Here is a 24,384-nt window from a genome sequence, read left to right as displayed (position 1 = left end):
TGAGTATTTCACTGTGATCATATTTTCTTTATGCTGCGTTCACCTTGGTTCTCACTCCCTCCATCTTCCCCCATCCCTCCCTCCCTGTGTGTTTCTCTATTGAAGGAAGAGAAGGGTATTTCCTGTGGTCTTGTTGATTTAGACTTCCTCAAATGCAGCGTGGGATTTCCCTTCATGAGAGCACAGACTAAGGTATAGCTCCTAATTGTCATGGCAAAATGTTTACATACATGTATTATACAGTTACCATGCTATAAATAGTGTCCTGTTGTCTTTACCCAAGCACAACCTTTTTTTTGAGAGCACAGACTAAGGTATAGCTCCTAATGGTCTTGGCAGATTGTTTACATATTATAAATACTTTACAGACAATACGTTTTGTAGTTTCTCCATCAGTCTTCCCATACCAAACATAGCATTCAGTGTTTAGTTGTTATCCTTAACCAAGCACAACATTTCCTTTAGCAAGAGCACAGACTAATGTAGCTGTCCTAAACATAATCACAGAACTTTTACATATGCATTTTTTACAGTCAATACTTGTCTGTTTGTAGTTTAGACATAAACGTCTTTCCATACATACCATGTAGTGTCTAGTTGTTATAAACACAACCACAACAGGATGGCATACTATACATTTACAGTATTGTCTGCAGTCACTGGGCCATGTCACTCTGGAGAGCCTGAAAAGCAAACTAATGATTTTGACAACTACTTGATATACATCATGTCACTTTACTAAAAGCTTTCCCCAATACTTCTCCTCTTACCTTGTCTTTCCTCAGTATCATCTTGCAGTGATCTTCGACACAAGCCGGCTTTCAGGGGGAAATGAAACATTGCAGTTTGTAGTTCATGCAAAAAGGTAAGTTGAGACGCTGTACGTTGAGACGCTGTACGTTGAGACGCTGTACGTTGAGACGCAGTACGTTGAGACGCAGTACGTTGAGACGCAGTACGTTGAGACGCTGTACGTTGAGACGCAGTACGTTGAGACGCAGTACGTTGAGACGCAGTACGTTGAGACGCTGTACGTTGAGACGCTGTACGTTGAGACGCTGTACGTTGAGACGCTGTACGTTGAGACGCTGTACGTTGAGACGCTGTACGTTGAGACGCAGTACGTTGAGACGCAGTACGTTGACACGCAGTACGTTGACACGCAGTACGTTGACACGCAGTACGTTGACACGCAGTACGTTGACACGCTGTACGTTGAGACGCTGTACGTTGAGACGCTGTACGTTGAGACGCTGTAAGTTGAGACGCTGTACGTTGAGACGCTGTACGTTGAGACCCAGTACGTTGAGACTCTGTACGTTGAGACGCTGTACGTTGAGACGCAGTACGTTGAGACGCAGTACGTTGAGACGCTGTACGTTGAGACGCTGTACGTTGAGACGCTGTACGTTGAGACGCTGTACGTTGAGTAAAAGGGAAAGTTGTTAGTGTAAGGTAAGCCTAAACCCGGACAATTTGTTGGTAATGAGAAGATGTATACACACGATATAGACTGGTAAAATATTTACATTTAATTTGTACACTTTGCGAATCATGCCAGGTAGACAGAGTAGAAGCCCTCCCCCACACATACACACACAGAGTGCCTTCAGAAAGTAATCACACCCCTTGACTTTTACACATTTTGTTGTGTTACAGCCTGAATTGAAAATGTAATAAATGTATATATTTTTGTAACTGGCCTACACAATACCCCTTAATGTCAAAGTGGAATTATGTTTTTCAAATTTTTTACAAAGTAATTAAAGATGAAAAGCTGAAATGTCTTGAGTCAATAAGTATTCAACCCCTTTGTTATGGCAAGCCTAAGTAAGTTCAGGAGTAAAAAATGTTCTTAACAAGTTACATAATAAGTTGTATGGACTCACTGTTTGTGCAATAATAGTGTTTAACATACATTTTTAATGACTACCTCATCTCTGTACCCCACACATACAATTATCTGTAAGGTCCCTCAGTCGACCAGTGCATTTCAAACACAGATTCAACCACAGAGACCAGGGAGTTTTTCCAATGCCTCGCAAAGAAGGGCACCTATTGGTAGATGGGTAAAAAAAAAAAGCAGACGTTGAATATCCCTTTGAGCATAATTAAGTTATTAATTACAGTTTGGATGGTCACTACAAAGATGCAGGCTGCCTTCCTAACTCTGTTGCCGGAGAGGAAGGAAACTGGCATGATTTCACCATGAGACTGTGATAGGAGAAAACTGAGGATGGATTAACAACATTGTGGTTACTCCACAATACTAACCTAATTGACAGAGTGAAAAGAAGGAAGCCTGTGCAGAATAAAAATATTACAGATGTCTATATTGGTCCACCAATACTAGTATATATTTCAAAAAAGTTATTTTTTTTTTATTTACAATTCGGATTATTATTCGATATTTAGATTTTTCAGGGGGTGCTGCAGTACCCTCAGCACCCCTGCTTCCCGCGGCTATGGCTACAACTGCTTTCACATAAGACCAGATGGGGTCTGCTGTCGTATAAGGCTGCGAGGGGTCTGCTATCACATAAGGCTGGGAGGGGTGAATAACTCCAAGTTGCCAGATTAGCGAAGTTAGCAGTGGAAAAAAGAGGACCTTTCTTTCTTTGGACAGAAGAATTTAAGAGACCTAGCTAACTTTCTCTTTCATGTTGCTGTCAAGAATACAAAGATTTGTACTTGAATCACTATGCTGAAAATTGGCATTGTTAATGTATTAACATCTACTATCATCGACTATATGTTAAATGCCTGTTATTGTTTTCTCATTGTAGTGCCAACCCTGAACATAAACTGTTGGACAATACGTTGGAACTATCTATCCCACTGGTCCATGAGGTGGACACAACTATCACTGGGTAAGTGGTTCAAAATGCGCAAGAGGACAAAACATAATTACTTTGTCTGCAATGGGAGTGGTCTGCTAACTGTAGACATACTGTAAGCCATTCATTACAGTTAGGCCAAATCATAGAGATGGAAAGATCTTTGTATCTGTGCCATTACGGCATCTGTGCCAGCATGGGCAGCGCCATTAAGGCTATCTCCATTTTAAAGTAGTCCAATTTCTTCTTATTTTGTGTTTGAAAAAAGCGTAAAGCTAATATTGGTGATTTACCGCCATCTGCAGTGCTGGAGTCCTGAACCAAATATTGTAATTTATTTATTGTGGCCACTAGATGGCGGTGATATAGCTTAAAGCCGTTTACAAACCATAGCACCCAAGAAGAAGACATTACATTTACATTTACGTCATTTAGCAGACGCTCTTATCCAGATGCGACTTACAAATTGGTGCATTCACCTTATGATATCCAGTGGAGCAACCACTTTACAATAGTACATCTATAACTTTTTTTATATTTTTTGGGGGGCGGGGGTGGGGGTTAGACCATGCTCTGATCATTGGCTGATCACTCCCAACCCATAGGAATCCCCAACCAGTTGACTACTTTAAAATGGTGGAAGCTCTCAATGGCAATGCCCATGTAAAAACGTGTTATATCAAAGTTGAATCCTCTAACTATCTTTATGGGCCACTACATTCCCATACTGTCTGGGTGCGTAGACTCTGAATTTATGCTACCCTTATACTATCAGATGAAGTCACTTGACAACACCATGGATTATTCAAATATACAGTATCAAGCTGCTTGGACTGCATGCTAGGATGGTAGGCTAAAATCAAGCTGAGAGACAGTCACTATGTTTATTTTAACTGTATCAAGATGAATATAAACGGTCACATTAAATCAAAGTGATAGTCAAACTAACGCTCAGTTTTTCTGCTGGTTTGTGTCTGCCTGGTCTCTACAGCTCTGTTCTAAGCCTCTTGACAGATTAAAGACACCAGACAGAGCTGAGTTACATTATCAGACAGCATTATCAGACAGCAGAGCTGTAGCTGAGCTGTTTCCTCTCTGTGGAGGAACTTGGCCATTTGGACATTGCATCTCTCTCTCCATTTTCTCTGATCTATACTCGCTCTTTATGTCTGTCTCTCTCTGTCTCTTGTGTGTCTCTCTGTGTTTCTCTCTCTCTGTGTCTGTCTCTTGCTCTCGCTCTCTGAACTAACTAACTCTCTGATAAAATGCAGCAAGAGATAAAGAGCTTTCAAGCTGATATGTTCCATTCTCACAACAACAGAACAGCCTTCCTCCCCCACAGGACACGAAGAAAACATCTGGACAACACACACCAGTCTTTAATCACTCTCTCTTACAGTCAATTTATATATGAAACATACAGACCTACACAAGTTTGTTATAAAAAAAGTGATTTGATATCATGAATCTGTTGGTAATGTACAATACCAATTACTGTCTGTCTGACTGACTGTTAGTTGAACTGTCTAACTGTCCATCTGCTTGCCTGTCTGCCTTGCTGCCTGCCTTTCTGTCTGTCTCTGTCCGTCCGTCTGTCCACAGTGTGGTGAACCCGACGTCCTTTGAGTATGGGAACTCCATCGATGCCTCTCGCTTCGTCCAGCTGGAGGACATGGAGTGTAACTTCCAGCCACTCAACTTCACCTTTCAGGTACTGGTGACACCCCTCCCCCCTTCATTTAAAAATAAAATGTATTTCACCTTTATTTAACCAGGTAGGCTAGTTGAGAACAAGTTCTCATTTACAACTGAGACCTGGCCAAGATAAAGCAAAGCAGTGCGACACAAACAACAACAGATTTACACATGGAATAAACAAACATACAGTCAAAAATACAATAGAGAAAGTCTATATACAGTGTGTGCAAATGAGGTAGGATAAGGAGGGTGAGGCAATAAATAGGCCATAGTGGTGAAATTATTACAGTATGGCAAATTAAACACTGGAGTGATAGATGTGCAGAAGATGAATGTGCAAGTAGCGATACTGGGGTGCAAAGGAGCAAAATAAATAACAATATGGTGATGAGGTAGTTGGATGGGCTATTTACAGATTGGCTATGTACGGGTGCAGTGATCTGTGAGCTGCTCTGACAGCTGGTGCTTAAAGCTAGTGAGGGAGATATGAGTCATTCCAGTCATTGGCAGCACAGAACTGGAAGGAAAGGTGGCCGAAGGAGGAATTGGCTTTGGGGGTGACCAGTGAAATATACCTGCTGGAGCGCATGCTGCGGGTGGGTGCTGCTATGGTGACCAGTGAGCTGAGATAAGGCGGGGCTTTACCTAGCAACGGCTTGTAGATGACCTGGAGCCAGTGGGTTTGGCGACGGATATATAGTGAGGGCCAGCCAACGAGAGCATACAGGTCACAGTGGTGGGTAGTATATGAGGCTTTGGTGACAAAACGGATGGCACTGTGATAGACTGCATCGAATTTGTAGAGTGTTGGAGGCTATTTTGTAAATGACATCGCCGAAGTCAAGGATCAGTAGGATAGTCAGTTTTACAAGGGTATGTTTGGCAGCATGAGTGAAGGATGCTTTGTTGCGAAATAGGAAGCCGATTCTAGATTTAATTTTGGATTGGAGATGCTTAATGTGAGTCTGGAAGGAGAATTTACAGTCTAACCAGACACCTAGGTATTTGTAGTTGTCCACATATGCTAAGTCAGAACGCGTCCAGAGTAGTGATACTGGACGGGTGGGTAGGTGTGGGCAGCGACCGTTTGAAGAGCATGCATTTAGTTTTGTTTGCATTTAAGAGCAGTTGGAGGCCACGGAAGGAGAGTTGTATGGCATTGAAGCTCGTCTGGAGGTTAGTTAACCTCTATGGGCTAGGTGGGACGCTTAACAGCCACTGGCAGCCTGTGGCGCGATTTTCAAAACCTTAAAAATCCTATTACTTCAATTTCTCAAACATATGACTATTTTACAGCTATTTAAAGACAAGACTCTCGTTAATCTAACCACACTGTCCGATTTCAAAAAGGCTTTACAACGAAAGCAAAACATTAGATTATGTCAGCAGAGTACCAAGCCAGAAATAATCAGACACCCATTTTTCAAGCCAGCATATAATGTCACCAAAACCCAGAAGACAGCTAAATGCAGCACTCACCTTTGATGATCTTCATCAGATGACAACCCTAGGACATTATGTTATACAATACATGCATGTTTTGTTCAATCAAGTTCATATTTATATCAAAAACCAGCTTTTTACATTAGCATGTGACGTTCAGAACTAGCATACCCCCGCAAACTTCCGGGGAATTCGCTAACATTTTACTAAATTACTCACGATAAACGTTCACAAAAACATAACAATTATTTTAAGAATTATAGATACAGACCTCCTCTATGCACTCGATATGTCCGATTTTAAAATAGCTTTTTGGTGAAAGCACATTTTGCAATATTCTAAGTACATAGCCCAGGCATCACGGGCTCGCTATTTAGACACCCGGCAAGTTTAGCACTCACCATAATCATATTTACTATTATAAAAGTTTGATTACCTTTTGTTGTCTTCGTCAGAATGCACACCCAGGACTGCTACTTCAATAACAAATGTTGGTTTGGTCCAAAATAATCCATCGTTATATCCGAATAGCGGCGTTTTGTTTGTGCGTTCCAGACACTATCCGAAATAGTAAAGAAGTGTCGCGCGCATGGCGCAATTCGTGACAATAAAATTCTAAATATTACATTACCGTACTTCGAAGCATGTCAACCGCTGTTTAAAATCAATTTTTACGCCATTTTTCTCGTAGAAAAGCGATAATATTCCGACAGGGAATCTCCTTTTCGGCAAACAGAGGAAAAAATCCCAAAGGCGGGGGCGGTCGGGTCACGCGCATAAACCCAGTGTCCCTTGATCGGCCACTTGAGAAAGGCGATAATGTGTTTCAGCCTGGGGCTGGAATGACGACATTCTGTTTTTTCCCGGGCTCTGAGCGCCTATGGACGACGTGGGAAGTGTCACGTTAGAGCAGAGATCCTTAGTAAATGATAGAGATGGAAAAGAAGTTCAAGAAATGGTCAGACAGGCCACTTCCTGTAAAGGAATCTCTCAGGTTTTGACCTGCCATTTGAGTTCTGTTATACTCACAGACACCATTCAAACAGTTTTAGAAAATGTAGGGTGTTTTCTATCCATATGTAATAAGTATATGCATATTCTAGTTACTGGGTAGGAGTGGTAACCAGATTAAATCGGGTATGTTTTTCATCCAGCCGTGTCAATACTGCCCCCTAGCCCTAACAGGTTAACACAGTGTCCAAAGAAGGGCCAGAAGTATATAGAATGGTGTCATCTGTGTAGAGGTGGATCAGAGAATCACCCGCAGCAAGAGCGACATCATTGATGTATACAGAGAAAAGAGTCGGCCCGAGAATTGAGCCCTGTGGCACCCCCATAGGGACTGCCAGAGGTCCGGACAACATGCCCTCCGATTTGACACACTGAACTCTGTCTGAGAAGTAGTTGGTGAACCAGGCGAGGCAGTCATTTGAGAAACCAAGGCTGTTCAGTCTGCCGATAAGAATGTGGTGATTGACAGAGTCGAAAGCCTTGGCCAGGTCGATGAATACAGCTGCACAGTATTGTCTCTTATCAATGGCGGTTATGATATCATTTAGGACCTTGAGCGTGGCTGAGGTGCACCCGTGACCAGCTCAGAAACCAGATTGCATAGCGGAGAAGGTACGGTGGGATTCAAAATGGTCGGTGATCTGTTTGTTAACTTGGCTTTCAAAGACCTTAGAAAGGCAGGGTAGGATAGATATAGGTCTGTAGCAGTTTGGGCCTAGAGTGTCTCCCCCTTTGAAGAGGGGGATGACCGCGGCAGCTTTCCAATCTTTGGGGATCTCAGACGATACGAAAGAGAGGTTGAACAGGCTTGTAATAGGGGTTGGAACAATTTCGGCAGATGATTTTAGGAAGAGAGGGTCCAGATTGTTTAGCCCTGCTGATTTGTAGGGGTCCAGATTTTGCAGCTCTTTCAGAACATCAGCTATCTGGATTTGGGTGAAGGAGAAATGGGGGAGGCTTGGGCAAGTTGCAGTGAGGGGTCCAGGGCTGTTGACCGGGGTCGGGGTAGCCAGGTGGAAAGCATGGCCAGCCGTAGAAAAATGCTTATTGAAATTCTCGATTATCGCGGATTTATCGGTGGTGACAGTGTTTCCTAGCCTCAGAGCAGTGGGTAGCTGGAAGGAGGTGCTCTTATTCTCCATGGACTTTACAGGCATCCTCTACTGATGGAATGAGGTCAATATCCTTCCAGGATACCCGGGCCAGGTTGATTAGAAAGGCCTGCTCGCTGAAGTGTTTTAGGGAGCGTTTGACAGTGATGAGGGGTGGTCGTTTGACCGCAGACCCATTACGGACGCAGGCAATGAGGCAGTGATCGCTGAGATCCTGGTTGAGGACAGCAGAGGTGTATTTAGAGGGCAGGTTGGACAGGATGATATCTATGAGGGTGCACGTGTTTACGGATTTGGGGTTGTACCTGGTTCATTGATCATTTGTGTGAGATTGAGAGCATCAAGCTTAGATTGTAGGATGGCCGGGGTGTTAAGCATGTCCCAGTTTAGGTCACCTAGCAGCACGAGCTCTGAAGATAGATGGGGGGCAATCAACTCGCATATGGTGTCCAGGGCACAGCTGGGGGCAGAAGATGGTCTATAGCAAGCGGCAACGGTAAGAGACTTGTTTCTGGAGAGGTGGATTTTTAAAAGTAGAAGCTCAAATTGTTTGGGCACAGACCTGGATAGTAAGACAGAACTCTGCAGGCTATCCCTGCAGTAGATTGCAACGCCGCCCCTTTGGCAGTTATATCTTGTTGGAAAATGTTATAGTTAGGGATGGAAATCTCAGAGTTTTTGGTGGTCTTCCTAAACCAGGATTCAGACACGGCTAGGACATCCGGGTTGGCAGAGTGTGCTAGGGCAGTGAATAAAACAAACTTAGGGAGGAGGCTTCTAATGTTAACATGCATGAAACCAAGGCTTTTACGGTACAGAAGTCAACAAATGAGAGCGCCTGGGGAATGGGAGTGGACCTCGGCACCGCCCCCACCATCTCTCTCTATCCTCAATGCTCTACCTCTCTAACCCCTGACTTTCTATTTCTCTCTACCCTCCACAATCTTTCTCTCCCTAATATTTCCCTCTTTCTCATCTTCTTCCAGGTGATCAACAACGGCCCCAGCAGGCTCCCTGGCTCCATGGTGGACATCAGGATCCCCAACCGGCTGGCTGGAAATGGGGCTGACATGTTCCTCATCATGGACTCACAGGTCTGTCTGTCTGTCTGTCTGTCTGTCTGTCTGTCTGTCTGTCTGTCTGTCTGTCTGTCTGTCTGTCTGTCTGTCTGTCTGTCTGTCTGTCTGTCTGTCTGTCTGTCTGTCTGTCTGTCTGTCTGTCTGTCTGTCTGCTAACAAACCAACCAACCAACCAACCATCTGGCTTGCAAAAGGGCAGACATGTTCCATAGGTGTGTACCTCAGTCTGGCCTACCTGTCTGCCAACAACAGTCTATTTACCTGTCCATCCATCTGTCCAAATTATTGACCGGTATCCACATTATTTACCGATCCATCCGTCCAAAAGCAGTCTATCAATCAAATTCAATGAATCAGATTCATGTATAAGGCCCTTTTTACATCAGCAGATGCCACAAAGTGCTTTACACCAAAGGCGTCCGCATGCTTCCCAGCCAAAACAGTTTGTGCATATATTATAGCCCTATTGGGACGTTTTTACTGTGGCAGCTCAGGTAATGGAATTATGTGCATGAGCACAAATCACCACATCCGTCATTTTAGTCCTGTCTGAATCTGCCATGTCAGTCATTTTTACTTGGCAGGAAGGTTATTGTCCCACCCCTAAAAACCTATGTTTTTCGGAAAACTCCCAGGTCCTCTGATAATACTTATCCTATGCGAATCATCATTCCTGTGTTTTAAGGGATATTACAGAGTTTAACAGGTGCTGCACCCAGTTTGGGTAAGAACATGGGAACAAATGAATGCTTAAAACAATGTGCTATGCATGTAGCCGACTGATTAATGATCTGTTTTTTCACAAATCAACTTTCCTAGTGCCATACTTTTCTTTTAAAAGATGAAGTGGACGATATTGTGCTAATGAATTGATAAATTGGCAAATACGTCAGGTAATTAAATGTCTGCGTAGGTTGAAGGAAGAGAATTGATATGCAGTATTTTGACTGAAGGCCATCAGGCCAGTATTAGGCTATCCCTAGACATTTGAAATATCTTCTCGCCTAGAGAGCCTCCAGGCATCCGTCATAGCGGTCAATTTTGAATGAGGAAAACAAATTATTACAGGGGCAGTTTGGTAAAACTAATCCCATCCGAATTGTCCACTGGAAAAACGGACATGCTGGGGTAATAATTACATAAACGACGTTCTATAGTAATTCTAGTCCTGAGCAAATAGGGCTCATGATGGTATTTTGTGATGTTTTTGTTTGTTTTGGACTTCGGTAAGGTTTTTTTTCACACATTCTTTCTCGAGGCAAGCCAAGGTCAGTTCGACGGTGATTGGTCAGCAGTAGGGATTCTTCAATAAAGTATTTTTTGTCATTAAATGAGAGATGACTCGTTTTCATGCACAATTTGTTATTGAGAAATACTGCACTAAACATCTTAGTTAGATGTAAAATTGCGTGACAGATCTCCTCGGCAAAAACGTCAAAATGCATGACAGATTTCTTGAGTTTAATTCTAACAATTTTGAGGAAGTGTATATTGGCTACGTCATCTCAAAATGGACGAAGAGTACTATTGGTGCTTTTTTTCACATTTTTCAAGCAAAGGGCTTTTAAGGGACTATGCGAGCACATTAGTTCGGTTTGCCTAGTCAAGTTCAGCTAGGCACCGAACTGAAGCATGCTAATGCCTTAACCGAGCCTGGACTTCAAAGGGCAAGCAAAAGGCTAGTGAAACACTTCCTAGAAGGAAGATATCTAGACAAGAACCAGGCTCAGAGGGGAGACCCATAACATTATTTCACTGTCTATATGTCCAACAGCAGTCTCCCCACACTATTTACCCATTCGCCCAAACATCAGTACCTCTGGCGTTATTTATTGGTTTATCAACCTACAGGCCATCCACGTCCTTTGTTGCCTTTATCCTACTGAATGAAGTCTATCACTCTTGTTCGCCTTCATGGCTGAGTGCTCTGGATCCACAGTAGCAAACACTTTAATACAAGCTGCTAGTTTATCTGTCTCGGGTCATGGAACACAGGACCTGTTAGAACAGTGCGAGGCACCAATTGAGGCCCCCCAAAAAATCTATAAAGGGGAAAGAAATGTTGATACAGCTTCTATAGCTAGCCTGGCTGGGAGACCATTTTGTTTCAGAACAACAGTGTCTCATTTAGGCTGAGAAACTCCATACACTCAGTGGGTGTGTGTTATCATAACCCCTGCATATAGGTAGATCAGGGGAGAGCTCAACCTGTTAATTGTGTTGACTGTGTGAATGGGAGGACTGGAGCAGAGACTGCAGACCGTATCCCACCCTGCGTCACCACATCTGGAATCACTTGGATGGATCAGATAGCTTGCATGGAACTAACGGGGAGATGGAGGGGGGGAAAGGGGGGTAATGGGACACCTGCAGATCATTCTACTATTCTATAACATCCCCAACGTAGATTTGGAGTCACAGCGATCAGAAATTGGGGCCCTGGTCAAAAGTAGTGCACTACATAGGGAATAGGGTGCCATTTTGGATACACCCTTTGTCTGTGTTAACACTGTCTGAATATGTAGTCTCTCTGTCCTATAGGGATAAGGAGAGGTCATTTTACAGTGAGATGTTCTCCTTATACTGTATTTCAGCGTGACAGACATCTATTAACCGACAAAATAAACATGCAAGAAAAATGAGCAAAAAAACTTGGCGCATTGCGGTTTGATTTCCAGTCATGATCTTATATTCACCCTAACATGTATTGATTTCAGTGTAAAAAAACAACAAGTTAACCCTTTATTTAGGAGCTCGGTTTAAGATTATACTTACCTGGGATTTGATTGGTATTAACTAAGAATCTGGTAGCAATGGATACAAAATAAATACACATAATTGGTTAATTAGTCCAAGACCTGTCTGGCACCAAATGGTGGGCTACACACTGACACCAGAAACAACATTATTTTTCATGTACAGTAATGATGCAGTTGTAAAACAAAACCAGCTTATGAGAGTCAACAATGTCTTTATTGATATAATGTATCACAACAAAATGAGCTGTGGTCCTTACTCTAGGGAAACTAAACATGCCATCAATCTATTCAGAATTCCATACCATTAAATTCTCTTCCAGCAGGGAGTCTCTCTCCTCTCTCATTCTCTCTCGTTCTCTCTCCTCTCTCGTTCTCTCTCCTCTCTCGTTCTCTCTCGTTCTCTCTCCTCTCTTTTTCTCTCTTTTTCTCTCTCCTCTCTTTCTCTCTCTCCTCTTTCTCTCTCCTCTTTCTTTCTCTCTCTTTCTCTCTCATTCTCTCTTTATCTCATTCTCTCATTCTCTCTCGCCTCTCTCTTTCTATATCTCTCTCTCTCTCTCTCTCTCATCTAACAGATAGAGTTAAACTTAGCCCACTGTATGAATCATATTGTCTGTCCAAATGGCATCCTATTCCCGACAAAGTAGTGCCCTATATAGGGAACAGAGTGCCATTTGGGACACAATTATGACTCTTTCTCAGGCAGTGGATTGAAGTAACAAAAACACAGGAAACCCTGGACAGTTAAGCCCAAAGTCATAAAAGTGTAGTGATTGTAGATAGTATAAAATAGTGCTGTGAAGGGGTAGAAAGGTAGTGGGTGGTATAAAACAGACAATGGAGAGGTTATAGGACACTTCCCCTTCTGGATGAGAGAGAGGGCGAGGTTGTGTGTGTGTGAGAGAAAAAGAGGGTGGGGTCGGGGAGAGAAGGAGAGAGAGAGACAGTGCTTAGAGCGAGACAGAGGGAGAAAAAGAGGGATAGTAGAGTGAGAGAAATGGTGGGGGAGGGAGAGATATGGGGGTAGAGAGGGAGAGGCAGAGGAAAGGGTAAGCAGAGAGAGGAAAGGGGAAGTGTTCCCTGGGGTTATGGTTGGTGGTGATAAACCACCCTGGCTCTAAATCACTCCATATGGGAAACCTGTCAGGGAGCGGTGCCGTCTGTCGCTTTCTACCCCCACCTCCTGCCTTCCTGCTGGGGGACAGAGCTTCCTCTCAACCCCTAAGACCCATAATCCTGGGACATTGGCAGGAGTAGCTGTCAGTAGGCCTGATAGACATGCTTGCATCCCAAATGGCACCCTACTCTCTATATAGTGTACTAAATTTGACCAGAGCCCTTGGGCCCTGGTCAAAACTAGTGCACTATATAGGAAGTAGGCTCCCATTTGGGACAGAGACAGTCTCCACATTCACACTCTCAACCTCACACCCTGGGGACTCCTACAAGCTGAAGGCCCGAGTCCGATGAACCAGAGTCAGACTTTTCTCATCACTCACCAACGGTCCCACAGGCACCCAGTCCTTGTACTTTTAAAACAAGTAAAAATCATGTTAAACCAATAAACATATTGTTAAACCTTGAACATTATGAGAAATATATTTGTATCAGCATCAGTGGGTCTTAAAAATAACATCATTGGGCTCTCAGGAGAGTCCTCTGTTATTACTTACTTGTAAAATGTGTATATTGTTATATTTGTCTTTCCAACTCCTATTCTCCCTCACCTCCCTCAACCTCCCCCCTCCTCTCTCCCCCTCTCCCTCCATCTCCCCAGGTGGCGGAGGGGCGAGGGAACTGCACCCCCCCACAGGAACCCCCAGCCCTGTACCATCCCGCAGGACAGAGAGAATATCTTCCACACCATCTTCGCCTTCTTCACCAAGTCTGGCCGCAGGGTCCTGGTAAATAAACACACACGCATACAGAGAGAAACACACACACATAGACACAGAGAGAGAAACACACACACACACACACATAGGCACAAAGAGAGAAACAAACACACACGCATACAGAGAGAAATACACACACACACACACACACACACATAGACACAGAGAAAGAAACACACACACACACACACACACACACATAGACACAGAGAGAGAAACACACACACACACATAGACACAGAGAGAAAGTTGCACACACAGACGCACTCATGCAAACATACAGACACACACATACAGAGAGAGGAGGTTCATGCATGCACGCACCTTTGAACACACACACAGACAGATGCATGCACACACACTTTCACACACACTTGGGACAGTCACAGTCAGTGGAGTTTTAGGGTTCACTGTAGGTGTTTCCCCTGCTGATGTATGATGTGTGTTGTAGTGTAACAACTGTTCATCTCTCTCTCCTTTCTCTCTCTGTCCTCTCTCCCTCTCCCCCTTCTCTCTCTCTGTCTCTCTCTCTCAATCCCTATCCTTCCTCGCTCTCTCTCTCATCTCGCTCACTCTTTCTCTCTCACAATTCCCCCTCTCTCTGTTTCTCTGCCTCATCTCTCTCTCCAATAGGATTGTGACCGGCCAGGGAGAGCATGTTTAACCATCTCATGTGCGCTGGGCTCCCAGACCAAAGAGGATGCTATCAGTATAGATGTGAAACTTCTACTAAACACAGAGATACTGAATCGGGTACGCACATGATTATTACATTGTTGTTACATTGTTATTACATATTATTGCATTGTTACATGGTTATTACATATTATTACATTGTTACATGGTTATTACATGATTATTACATTGTTACATGGTTATTACATATTACATTATTGTTACATGGTTATTACATATTATTACATTGTTATTACATAGTTATTACATATTATTACATTGTTACATGGTTATTACACAATACATTATTGTTACATGGTGTTTACATGGTTGTTACATGGTTACTGTACATGGTTATTACACAAGTATATTGGTATTCCATTCTGGATTTGAAGGAAGTTGTATTAAACCCCCGCCCACCTTCTATTTATCCCTCCTCCCCCTTCTCCTCACACACCTACAGGACAGCTCGTCGTTGATCCAGTTCGTGACGAGGGGTAACGTGAGAGTGGACGGGAGGGCCATGGAGGTACCAGAGGGCCTATCAGAAGACACTTCAGTAAGAACATCACTCACACAGATGTATTACTGCAAAGCACTTTACAGTATGTGTGACCCAATCAGCATGTTTGAGGGGATCGGTTTCAGCATGTAGTAGACACAACATGATGTCAGTGAGACAGTTTAATACCATTCTGTGCTGTACCTCAGCCAGCCATGAGGGGTGAATCTAGAAGCTGAATCTTGATTTAAGCCTGGGGAGCAGCTGGTGGGAGGAAACCAGCTCAACCTGGATGTCATGGGGGTTGTATTTTGGGGGGGTGAATCCTCAAGGACAGCAGGGTAGCACACACACACACATACACACTCACACAGGGCAGCAGGCCTCTGCGTTGAGTGATTGAATGTGCCTGTGGACCAGTGGAATGAAGTGACGAGCGCTCGGCATCCCCTCATCCCAGATCCTCTCAGCTGATTACATTGATGACCTCCAGGCCCCAGCTCGTAGCTCCATCTCCTGACGTAGGTTCCTGTGCTCCCTCGGGGTGCAGTAGTCTTGGTTTATCTTTACTGCGATGAGGCCCTTTTCCCAGCAAGCCTGCTACTTATCAACAGCTGACAAGATTTAGTTTATCTCTCCGTGCCATGCAAACAGGCCCTGGTAAATGATGGGAGAACAAAATAACGTGTGAGTTATAAAGCTCAGAAATAGAAGACTCGCCTTAAATGGTTCCTTAAGTTTTAGTACCTGTAGGCGTAGACATTTTTTCAACGTTGTTAACACAGCACAAACTCAGCTGGAGTCAGTCAGAGTACAGATCAGAATGTAACATACGTTTCCATTGCACACACGCAAGTGATTTGGCATTCGTAATGACAGAAGGTAGAATTCCACAATATATTTTTTTACAAATGTGGGAAAGCGTTCAGGAGGAGTGACAGTTCAAGAAGATTTATCCTAGTCATCTTCTTGGTCTCTGTCTTCTCTGTCTCGGTTGTTCGGCCGGTGTTGTGTTTTTCATGCCACATTTGCATCCTTAAATCCCATGAGGACTGGAGTCTCACACGGTGAAACACTCTTGATAAGGCTGCGTACGCATCCAAAATGGCACCCTATTCCATATATAGTGCTAGTACTTTTGATCACAAAAGTAGTGCACGATATCAGGAATAGGGTGCCATTTGGGACGTAAGCTGACAGTATTCTTAACGGAACACGTTACAGTTTAAAGAGGTAATTCTTCCATATTTCATGGTCATTTTCCTTTTCGCTATGCACCATATATTCCAGTTGGAATGGCGTGTTATTGTGGAAGCCTGATGTCTAGGATGGAGGGATAGTAGAGGGGTTTCCCATCTTCAACCCAGACCTGGGTTCAAACACTATCGCTGATCTTTCTTTCTTATTTTGAGCGTTTGCTCTAGCCTGCCTGGAGTGTCAGATGGGCGAGCTTTGCAGTTTTGGAGCTCTTCTGTTGGTCCATTAAGCCAGGCAAGCTCAATCAAGCACGGACACAAACACACACACACACACACTGTCTGGTCGCCACCTATAGTAATGTGTGTGTGTGAGACCACGTCTCCCCTCCAGAGACAGTATTTAGGCTTACCCCCTCTCTGGCCTTGGAGGTTGGCACTTAGCTAAATTATGAAGAGTTAAGTCAACTAAGGATTTTGTCAGAGTAAACACAGATCATTTAGTGGGTCATTGTGAATTAATGTCCTGGGAAGCAGGCAAAAATGACTTAGACCTATAATTTATAGTGGGATCAGACTGTCTGTTTGTTCAGACTGAGAATGTTTATGAAGTTCTCCTTTGAATTTAACAAACCAGTTCTCTTAAATTCATAAATGAGCTGACTATACAGTAGTTTCAATGTTGTTTTAAAATCTCATGTCATATACACTGAAATGGCTATATACATAGCTCCGATTTTGATTTGTATCACATAATATGCAGCAGAATATTATCTATGGCCTTACTGTGTGAGGATGATGCAATAGTAGGATTGATTTGATTAATGTTTTGAAATACGTTCACATGTACAATGAAATAACTAAACACTTAAAATGTAGATGGGTAACAGGTATTTTATGCAACAGAATATTCTACTGTATTCTTAGATTAGAACGAGAATGCTGCAATTGTATGATTGATTTGAAATCATATAATGCCATGGGATCCTCTATCTTTCTCAGACATTCTTGCTTCATCCAACTCCTTTTAAAAGTCACCTTGGAATAGTCCTCCAGACATTCCAGTCTCTGACACAGCCAAGTTGTATTCCAAATGGCATCCTATTCCCTGTATAGTGCACACTACTTTTGACTAGGGCTTTGACCAGGGCCCTATGGGTCCTGGTCAAAAGTAGTGCACTTTAAATGGAATAGGGTGCCATTTGGGACAGAGACCAAGTAATACTGTCACTATTGTTCCAAAAAGGAACTTCCCGTGAGCCTGTTTAAAAAGTAAGACATTTCACAGCAGACGCTATTATCAACCAGGAAATGGCATCATCATGCAGTCGTCATTCAACCCTGTACCTTAGAGGCTGCTGCCTTACATACATAGACATGGAATCACTGGTCACTTTAAAAATGGAACACTAATCACTTTAATAATGTTTACATACTGTTTTACTCATTTCATATGTACTGTATATACTGTATTCTATTCTACTGTATTTTAGTCAATGCCACTCCGACATTGCTTGTCCTAATATTTATATATTTCTTAATTCCATTCTTTTACTTTTAGATTTGTGTGAATTGTTGTGAATTGTTAGATACTACTGCACTGTTGGAGCTAGGAACACAAGCATTTCACTACACCTGCTATAACATCTGCTAAATATGTGTATATGACCAATAACATTTGATTCTCTTAAACTCCACCAGACCGTAGAATATATTCCCACTGTGCCTACATCCCAAATAGCACCCTATTCCCTACATAGTGCACTACTTTTGACCAGCGCTCATTGGGCCCTGGTCAAAATGTGTGCACTCGTTAGGGAACAGGGTGCCCTTTGTGATTCGGCCACAGTCCAATGGGAATGTCTTCTGTGGTCTGGTTTGTCTGTCAGATATAGACTGATACAGTTCTCATAGAGAGCTTTGGATCTTTGGTATTTCTAGATAACGGACACAGGTGAGTAGGTCCCTGGGTTTTATTTTAAACTCGATTCTGTCTGTGTGTCTGTCTGTGTTGTAATGTGATCTTGGTCTGTCTACAGTATTTCTCTGTGTTTCCAATGTAATCTTGTCTGTAGCCTCGAATTTCCCGTCTTTCACATTTCCATCACTCGGGAAAGTTAGGATAATTGTAGGTATACATAATATTTCGGAAACAATTCATATTTTCCAGATGAGTGTTAGTGTATATATTTGTGTTTACTGTAATCCTGTTGGGTCTGTACGTCTGAGTCTATTTGTCTTCTTGTTGTGTTTCAGCTGGTGTTCCAGGAGCCGAGGGGCTAATTGGTTGGCTGGATGTCTCTGTGTGTCTGTGTTTGAGGCTATGTTTGACTGTAATGTTATTGTGTTGCAGCTGGTGTTCGAGGCGCTCCACAGCCAGGAGCCAAGGGGCTATGTTGTTGGTTGGATCATTGCCATCAGCCTACTGGTGGGAATACTCATCTTCCTACTGCTGGCTGTGCTGCTCTGGAAGGTAACACACATGCACGCACGCACACACACACGTACACACACAAACACACATTGTCTTCTGCATTACAGCGAATAGTATGGACTATACTTGGTTATTGCGTTGTTATTGGGAGGTGTTTTGTCCCTCATATTGTTTTAGACTATAGCCTAGAACACCTCCCCTCTAACTGTCAAAAACACACCCTCATGGTGCTCTAGTCTACACTGTAGCCTCCAACTCTGGTTGACCTGTATCCAGGTCAAAACGTTGACCACAACTCCAAATTCTAACACAAAGTAATCAAGGCTAGGGTCATTAAGGACTGTACCCTGTCATTTACTAATTTGACACATTTTATGATAATTATCATAATTATCTCTAATCTACATAATTAGCTTTCCTCACCACTTAATGGCACTATCTTTAATTGCTGTAGTTTGTGTCATGGTAATGTATAATGTAGGGCTCTCCAACCCTGTTCCTGGAGAACTACCCTCCTGTAGGTTTTCACTCCAACCCAGTTCCTGGAGAGCTACCCTCCTGTAGGTTTTCACTCCAACCCAGTTCCTGGAGAGCTACCCTCCTGTAGGTTTTCACTCCAACCCAGTTCCTGGAGAGCTACCCTCCTGTAGGTTTTCACTCCAACCCTGTTCCTGGAGAACTACCCTCCTGTAGGTTTTCACTCCAACCCAGTTCCTGGAAAACTACCCTCCTGTAGGTTTTCACTCCAACCCAGTTCCTGGAGAGCTACCCTCCTGTAGGTTTTCACTCCAACCCTGTTCCTGGAGAGCTACCCTCCTGTAGGTTTTCACTCCAACCCAGTTCCTGGAGAGCTACCCTCCTGTAGGTTTTCACTACAACCCAGTCCCTGGAGAGCTACCCTCCTGTAGGTTTTCACTCCAACCCAGTTCCTGGAGAGCTACCCTCCTGTAGGTTTTCACTCCAACCCAGTTGTAACTAACGTGATTCAGCTTATCAACCCGCTAATTATTAGAATCAGGTGCGCTAGATTAGGGTTGGAGCAAAAACCTACATGACTGTAGCTCTCCAGGAACAGGGTTGGAGAGCCCTGGTATAATGTCGCCATCATTGGCTAATGTCATTTGACATATTGTCAGAGGAACATGTTTTCCCCGTGCTAATACGTAAGCTTGTTAAACAACAAGCTACATTAGGCACTTTGTATAGAGCCCCTTGGTTTGTCTGTGGCGGTGCTACATTTCTTCTGAAAAAGACAGTCAGCACTCACAAATAAAGTAAGACTTTGAATTATTATCAGCTGTCACAATGAACACATTTCAGCCATCAAGCCTTTGTCAGTGCTACGTTGTCCAGAGATTGGTTCACACAGAGTCCAGTTGTGAAGTGCTGCTTCTCTTGGATTAGAGTGGCATGCAGTCAGTCACAGGGGAGGTGCTCTTGGCCAGTCTTTAACAACCATCCCAGGAACAAAACACGGAACTCACTATAATTTACACCAACCATACATACCACACACGCGCACACACACAGTCAAGCAGACACACACACCATACTACACACATGAAAGAAAGAAAGATCTCAGAAGGGGAAATGGCAATCACACTGATGTCCAGACAAGAAGCCCCCCCCCCCCCCTCTTAATTCTCTTCACACAAAACTCCTATTCTTTTCCTCTTTTCCTACTCCCTTATTTTTTTTTCCACTGGGAATACCATGACTAAACCCTGGAATGTTGGTCCTGGGGGGTGTGTGTGTGTGTGTGTGTGTGTGAGAGAGAAACACCAGCCGTCCCCCCTCCCTTTGCCCAGGTCCTTGCACCCTGCCAAAATAAACCCCTCTTACAAGCGCCATGTCCACTATTTCCCCTTTTCTGGAAATTCCTGAGAGGCAGAGGTGTCCCAAATGGCTCCCTATATAGTGCCCCACTTTTGACCAGGGTCCATAGGGAATCCCATAGGGCTCTGGTCAGAAGTAGTGCAATACTGTATGTACATATGTAAGATCTTAATATGATCACTCTTTTGTTGCTGAGAATTTTCCTGCCAGCAGGAAATGCAAACTTGTAGTGTATTCAAGGTTCAAAAAAGGCTTCTAAAGTTTGTAATATCCACAAATTGTATCAACCCCTAAAAAAATGTCCATTAATTATAATCCACATAATAATTCAGTTTCATGTTGCTACAGGATTATTTTTCTGCTGTAGCAAACTGGCTCAAATTAAGATCCTACATCTGTCGGAAATAGGGTGCCATTTGAGACGCAGCCTAGAGGTCTGTATCAATAAACGGTCTGGTCAAACGGAGATAAATGAATGAAATCAATGCGAGAGAGACAAGACAACATACCATACCATAATGACAGTACCACACACATTTTTTACATTTACATTTTAGTCATTTAGCAGACGCTCTTATCCAGAGCGACTTACAGTAGTGAATGCATACATTTCATACAATTTCATACATTTTTTTTTGCAATCAGCACGTCATCAAATAAAACATTTAGAATAGTAGAAACTACATAAAACAATATAAAAAATGAGAAGCACAAGGAAGACACCACAACAGCAGTGCCCGGAAGCTCACTTTGAGCTTCTAATGGAGCGAAGGGCCTCAACAGTGCATCTCCAACAAGGGAAGCCTGGTCTGGACACTTTTCTGAACTTCATTCAGTGTGGTTCTATCCTGGTGGCCAGTGTAATAGAGACTGGTAAATCTTAACAGGTCAAATATCTGGCTGTAGGTCCACCTCACTGGCAACTGCTCCTTCCCATTGGCCCTTAGAACAACTGACTACGATGGCTCCTGGAGTGGTCTAGCGGTCTAAGCCACTGCCTCAGGAATGCATGCACCAGTGCAAGCGAGGGTTTGAATCCAACCCACTGCTAGCACACCCTCTCCTCCCCCCTTTACTGTCAGTCTTTCACTGTCCTACAGTATATAATACTGTACATACAAACAATATGAAACCGCTGACCCTAAGAACAACTGACATGAGTCAAACATCTGGCCATAGGTCCATCTCACTCCCTAACCTTTGCACCTGAGATTCTAGCAACTGTTGATTGTTGATGACCATATGAGCAGAGATAATGGAATAGAGAAGTGTAAATCTTAACAGGTTAAACATCTGGCCACTACACCTCACCACTGACCCTGAGCTAACAACAAGTGGTTTTATTCTCTCCCCCTCTCCTTGTCATCCTCCTCTCCTTCCCCCTTTCCCAGATGGGTTTCTTCCGCCGGCGCTACCGGGAAATCATTGAGGCCGAGAAAAACAGGAAGGACAGTGACGAGAGCTGGGATTGGGTGGAAAAGAACCACTGAGAGACAGAGAAGCCAATGAGAGCGCAGGAATTGGGGATTGGGTCAATGGAGGATCCAATGAGCTGGGGGCTTTCACCACAGCCAGCCAATCAGGACTAAGGGCCCTTCAATCTTCCATATGTGGAAGAGAAAAAAATATTCTCCGGATTTTTCGGAGGGAGACTTGACATTTTGGTGGGTGGGGGACTGGGGATTGAGGAAACGAACGAACAGACATCTGAGGTGATGGTTGGTGTGGCTTGCTAGGGTCGTATTCATTAGGACCCTAATTCAGTGCAACAGAAAATGGAAATTAGCGTTTCTTATTTGACAAGCCCAATGAGTCTTTTCCTGTTTGTTTTCTTCCGTTTGGTGCCAAATGAAAACAACACTCGCAATAGAATTGAATTAGTCACTATGGAGCTTATGGAGGTAACTTCCTGACAGTCAAATCTATGGAGGTAACTCCCTGCCAACAGAAAAGAACTGTTAAAGAAAGAAGGGGCCTCTTCAGAAGGCTGTAACATAGATAGAAATGTATCGTGCAGAACAGAAATGATTGTCATATATCCGAATAGGGAATTGCATCAGCTCTATTCATTCTATTTCTATCTGCAACGTTCAGAGTGTTTCACGTCCCTGAATTCACCCAAGGAGATTGATGTCCTGTGACAGGAAGTGGAAATGACACGGAAATGACAGATATTATCAGACAAGACCATGAAAACCCTCAGGGCTCTGTTTTAATAGTAGCAAAAATTTATTTTTATACATATTAAAGCCATATTGTATTAAATTGGGGCTTCGAGAAAGGGTTGGTTGGGGTTTTTGAAGTCTAATGTAAGCATATCTATATGTTTTTCTTTAAAGCACTGATGTCCGAGTTGATAAGAAGAGTTGATGCTATGTTTCCAAAGTTTATCCTTTCGTTTTGAGGCCAAAGAAAATCTATAGTATAGTATGAGTATAGTATATAATTCTGTACTGTTTCCTGCTCACTAATATCTCTTGAATATCTCACACATATCCTTTTCCCTTAGATAGCTATATGGGCAACCAGCCAAAGTAAGTCCTATGAAAGCCCATAGAAATATAACTATTAGAGTGGACATTCCCATTTAAGTCAACATTCTATTTATATGTGTAGACCTTCCATTCACCATAAACAGAGCTATATTTTTGGCACACATCAAAGTTGTCATTGTCATGAAGAAATGCTGATAACCAAGCAAGAGTTCAAATAAGTTTTTAATTGATTGTATATGTAATGCTTTTCCAGACCGTCAAAGCGCTTTATTTAGTAAAGAGGAAACTCACCTCATCAACTACCAAGTAACCCATGGTCCAGATGCAGACATCACCAACACCACTGTAGCTAGAGCATTTTATTTACAGTTAGGGCTCTATTCAGTCTGTATGACTGAAGAGTTACAGATTGCGCGCTAGAAATGTAAAGCCGAGATGCGTGTTTACAGTGAATGCCGTGTTTACCGTGAATGCCGTGTTTACCGTGAATGCCGTGTTTACCGTGAATGCCGTGTTTACCGTGAATGCCGTGTTTACTGTGAATGCCGTCTCCGCTAAACGAGGAAACATTGCCTTTACATTTCAATCACGCTGTAACGCGGAACTTCCGTGATACAGATTGAATAGAGCCCTTAATTTGCCACATTTCACAAAGTGTGGTCTTTTCAGACTGAAAGTTTAAAATGTCAGTAAGGCAGAAGAGACAGTGGATAGAGGAGTGAATAGATGGCATAAACAGATATACTCATCATTTTTAGCTCAAAAAAGCATTCCACTTGTCGCCACTAAGTTAATAATCTTTCCAGTGTTGTGTGCCAGAGGAGAAGGTCCATCAATTAGATGATAGTCTGGAAAATTTCACAAATCATGGTATTTAAAAAATAAAATAAAATTCAACTGTATCCTATCAGGTTTACATTATACCATTAAATTGCCATTATACCTATGTAACTACACAGAAAGAACTGTATAAACAACATTGTAGTTACGGTAGTGATAGAGTATTGGCATAGGGCTATGCATTAGATGCAAATTAGAACATTTTGGTTTACAGTTAAAATGTGTAGTTTTACCCACATCCAGCCAATCTTTTGAAGCTACAAGAAATGTTGTAAAGAAGAAGTGGAATATAGGCTACATTCTTTGAGAATCAAGTGTCAAGAGCTGTTTTGGCAAAGAGCGATCACTCAGGTATCCACATGATCAAGCATAGCCTGTTTGAAAAAGTTTTTCAATTTCAGTAAACATGTTTTTATGATCCTCAATGTAGGATCTTATGTTGATTATAATGCCAAACATGACAATGACTAAATAGAAATTGGCTATACAGCACAAACAGGTCTGGGACCAGGCTAGAGTGATACCAAACCTTACAGGATGTTTTACTCTACATTGCCGGAAGAACACAGCCGAGA

The 24,384-nt window shown here is 42.9% G+C and overlaps 1 protein-coding gene across 1 annotated transcript in view; it reads left to right on the top strand.

Moving 5' to 3' along the window:
• The window catches only part of itga9 (integrin, alpha 9), a 135,460-nt gene extending 111,751 nt beyond the window's left edge, over positions 1-23,709 (top strand). The window contains 11 exon segments of the mRNA XM_014180007.2: positions 106-192; positions 786-865; positions 2,787-2,870; positions 4,440-4,548; positions 9,088-9,195; positions 13,714-13,740; positions 13,742-13,840; positions 14,465-14,584; positions 14,970-15,065; positions 18,558-18,677; positions 21,866-23,709. Coding sequence (XP_014035482.1) covers positions 106-192; positions 786-865; positions 2,787-2,870; positions 4,440-4,548; positions 9,088-9,195; positions 13,714-13,740; positions 13,742-13,840; positions 14,465-14,584; positions 14,970-15,065; positions 18,558-18,677; positions 21,866-21,964 — 1,029 coding nt within the window. The 3' untranslated portion in view covers positions 21,965-23,709.
• The last annotated feature ends 675 nt before the right edge of the window (positions 23,710-24,384 follow it).

This window comes from Salmo salar, chromosome ssa28, assembly GCF_905237065.1.
Source record: "Salmo salar chromosome ssa28, Ssal_v3.1, whole genome shotgun sequence".
Taxonomy (NCBI): Eukaryota; Metazoa; Chordata; class Actinopteri; order Salmoniformes; family Salmonidae; genus Salmo; species Salmo salar.
The sequence above is the reverse complement of the archived record's forward strand: the minus strand, read 5'-3'. Positions and strand labels throughout refer to the sequence as shown.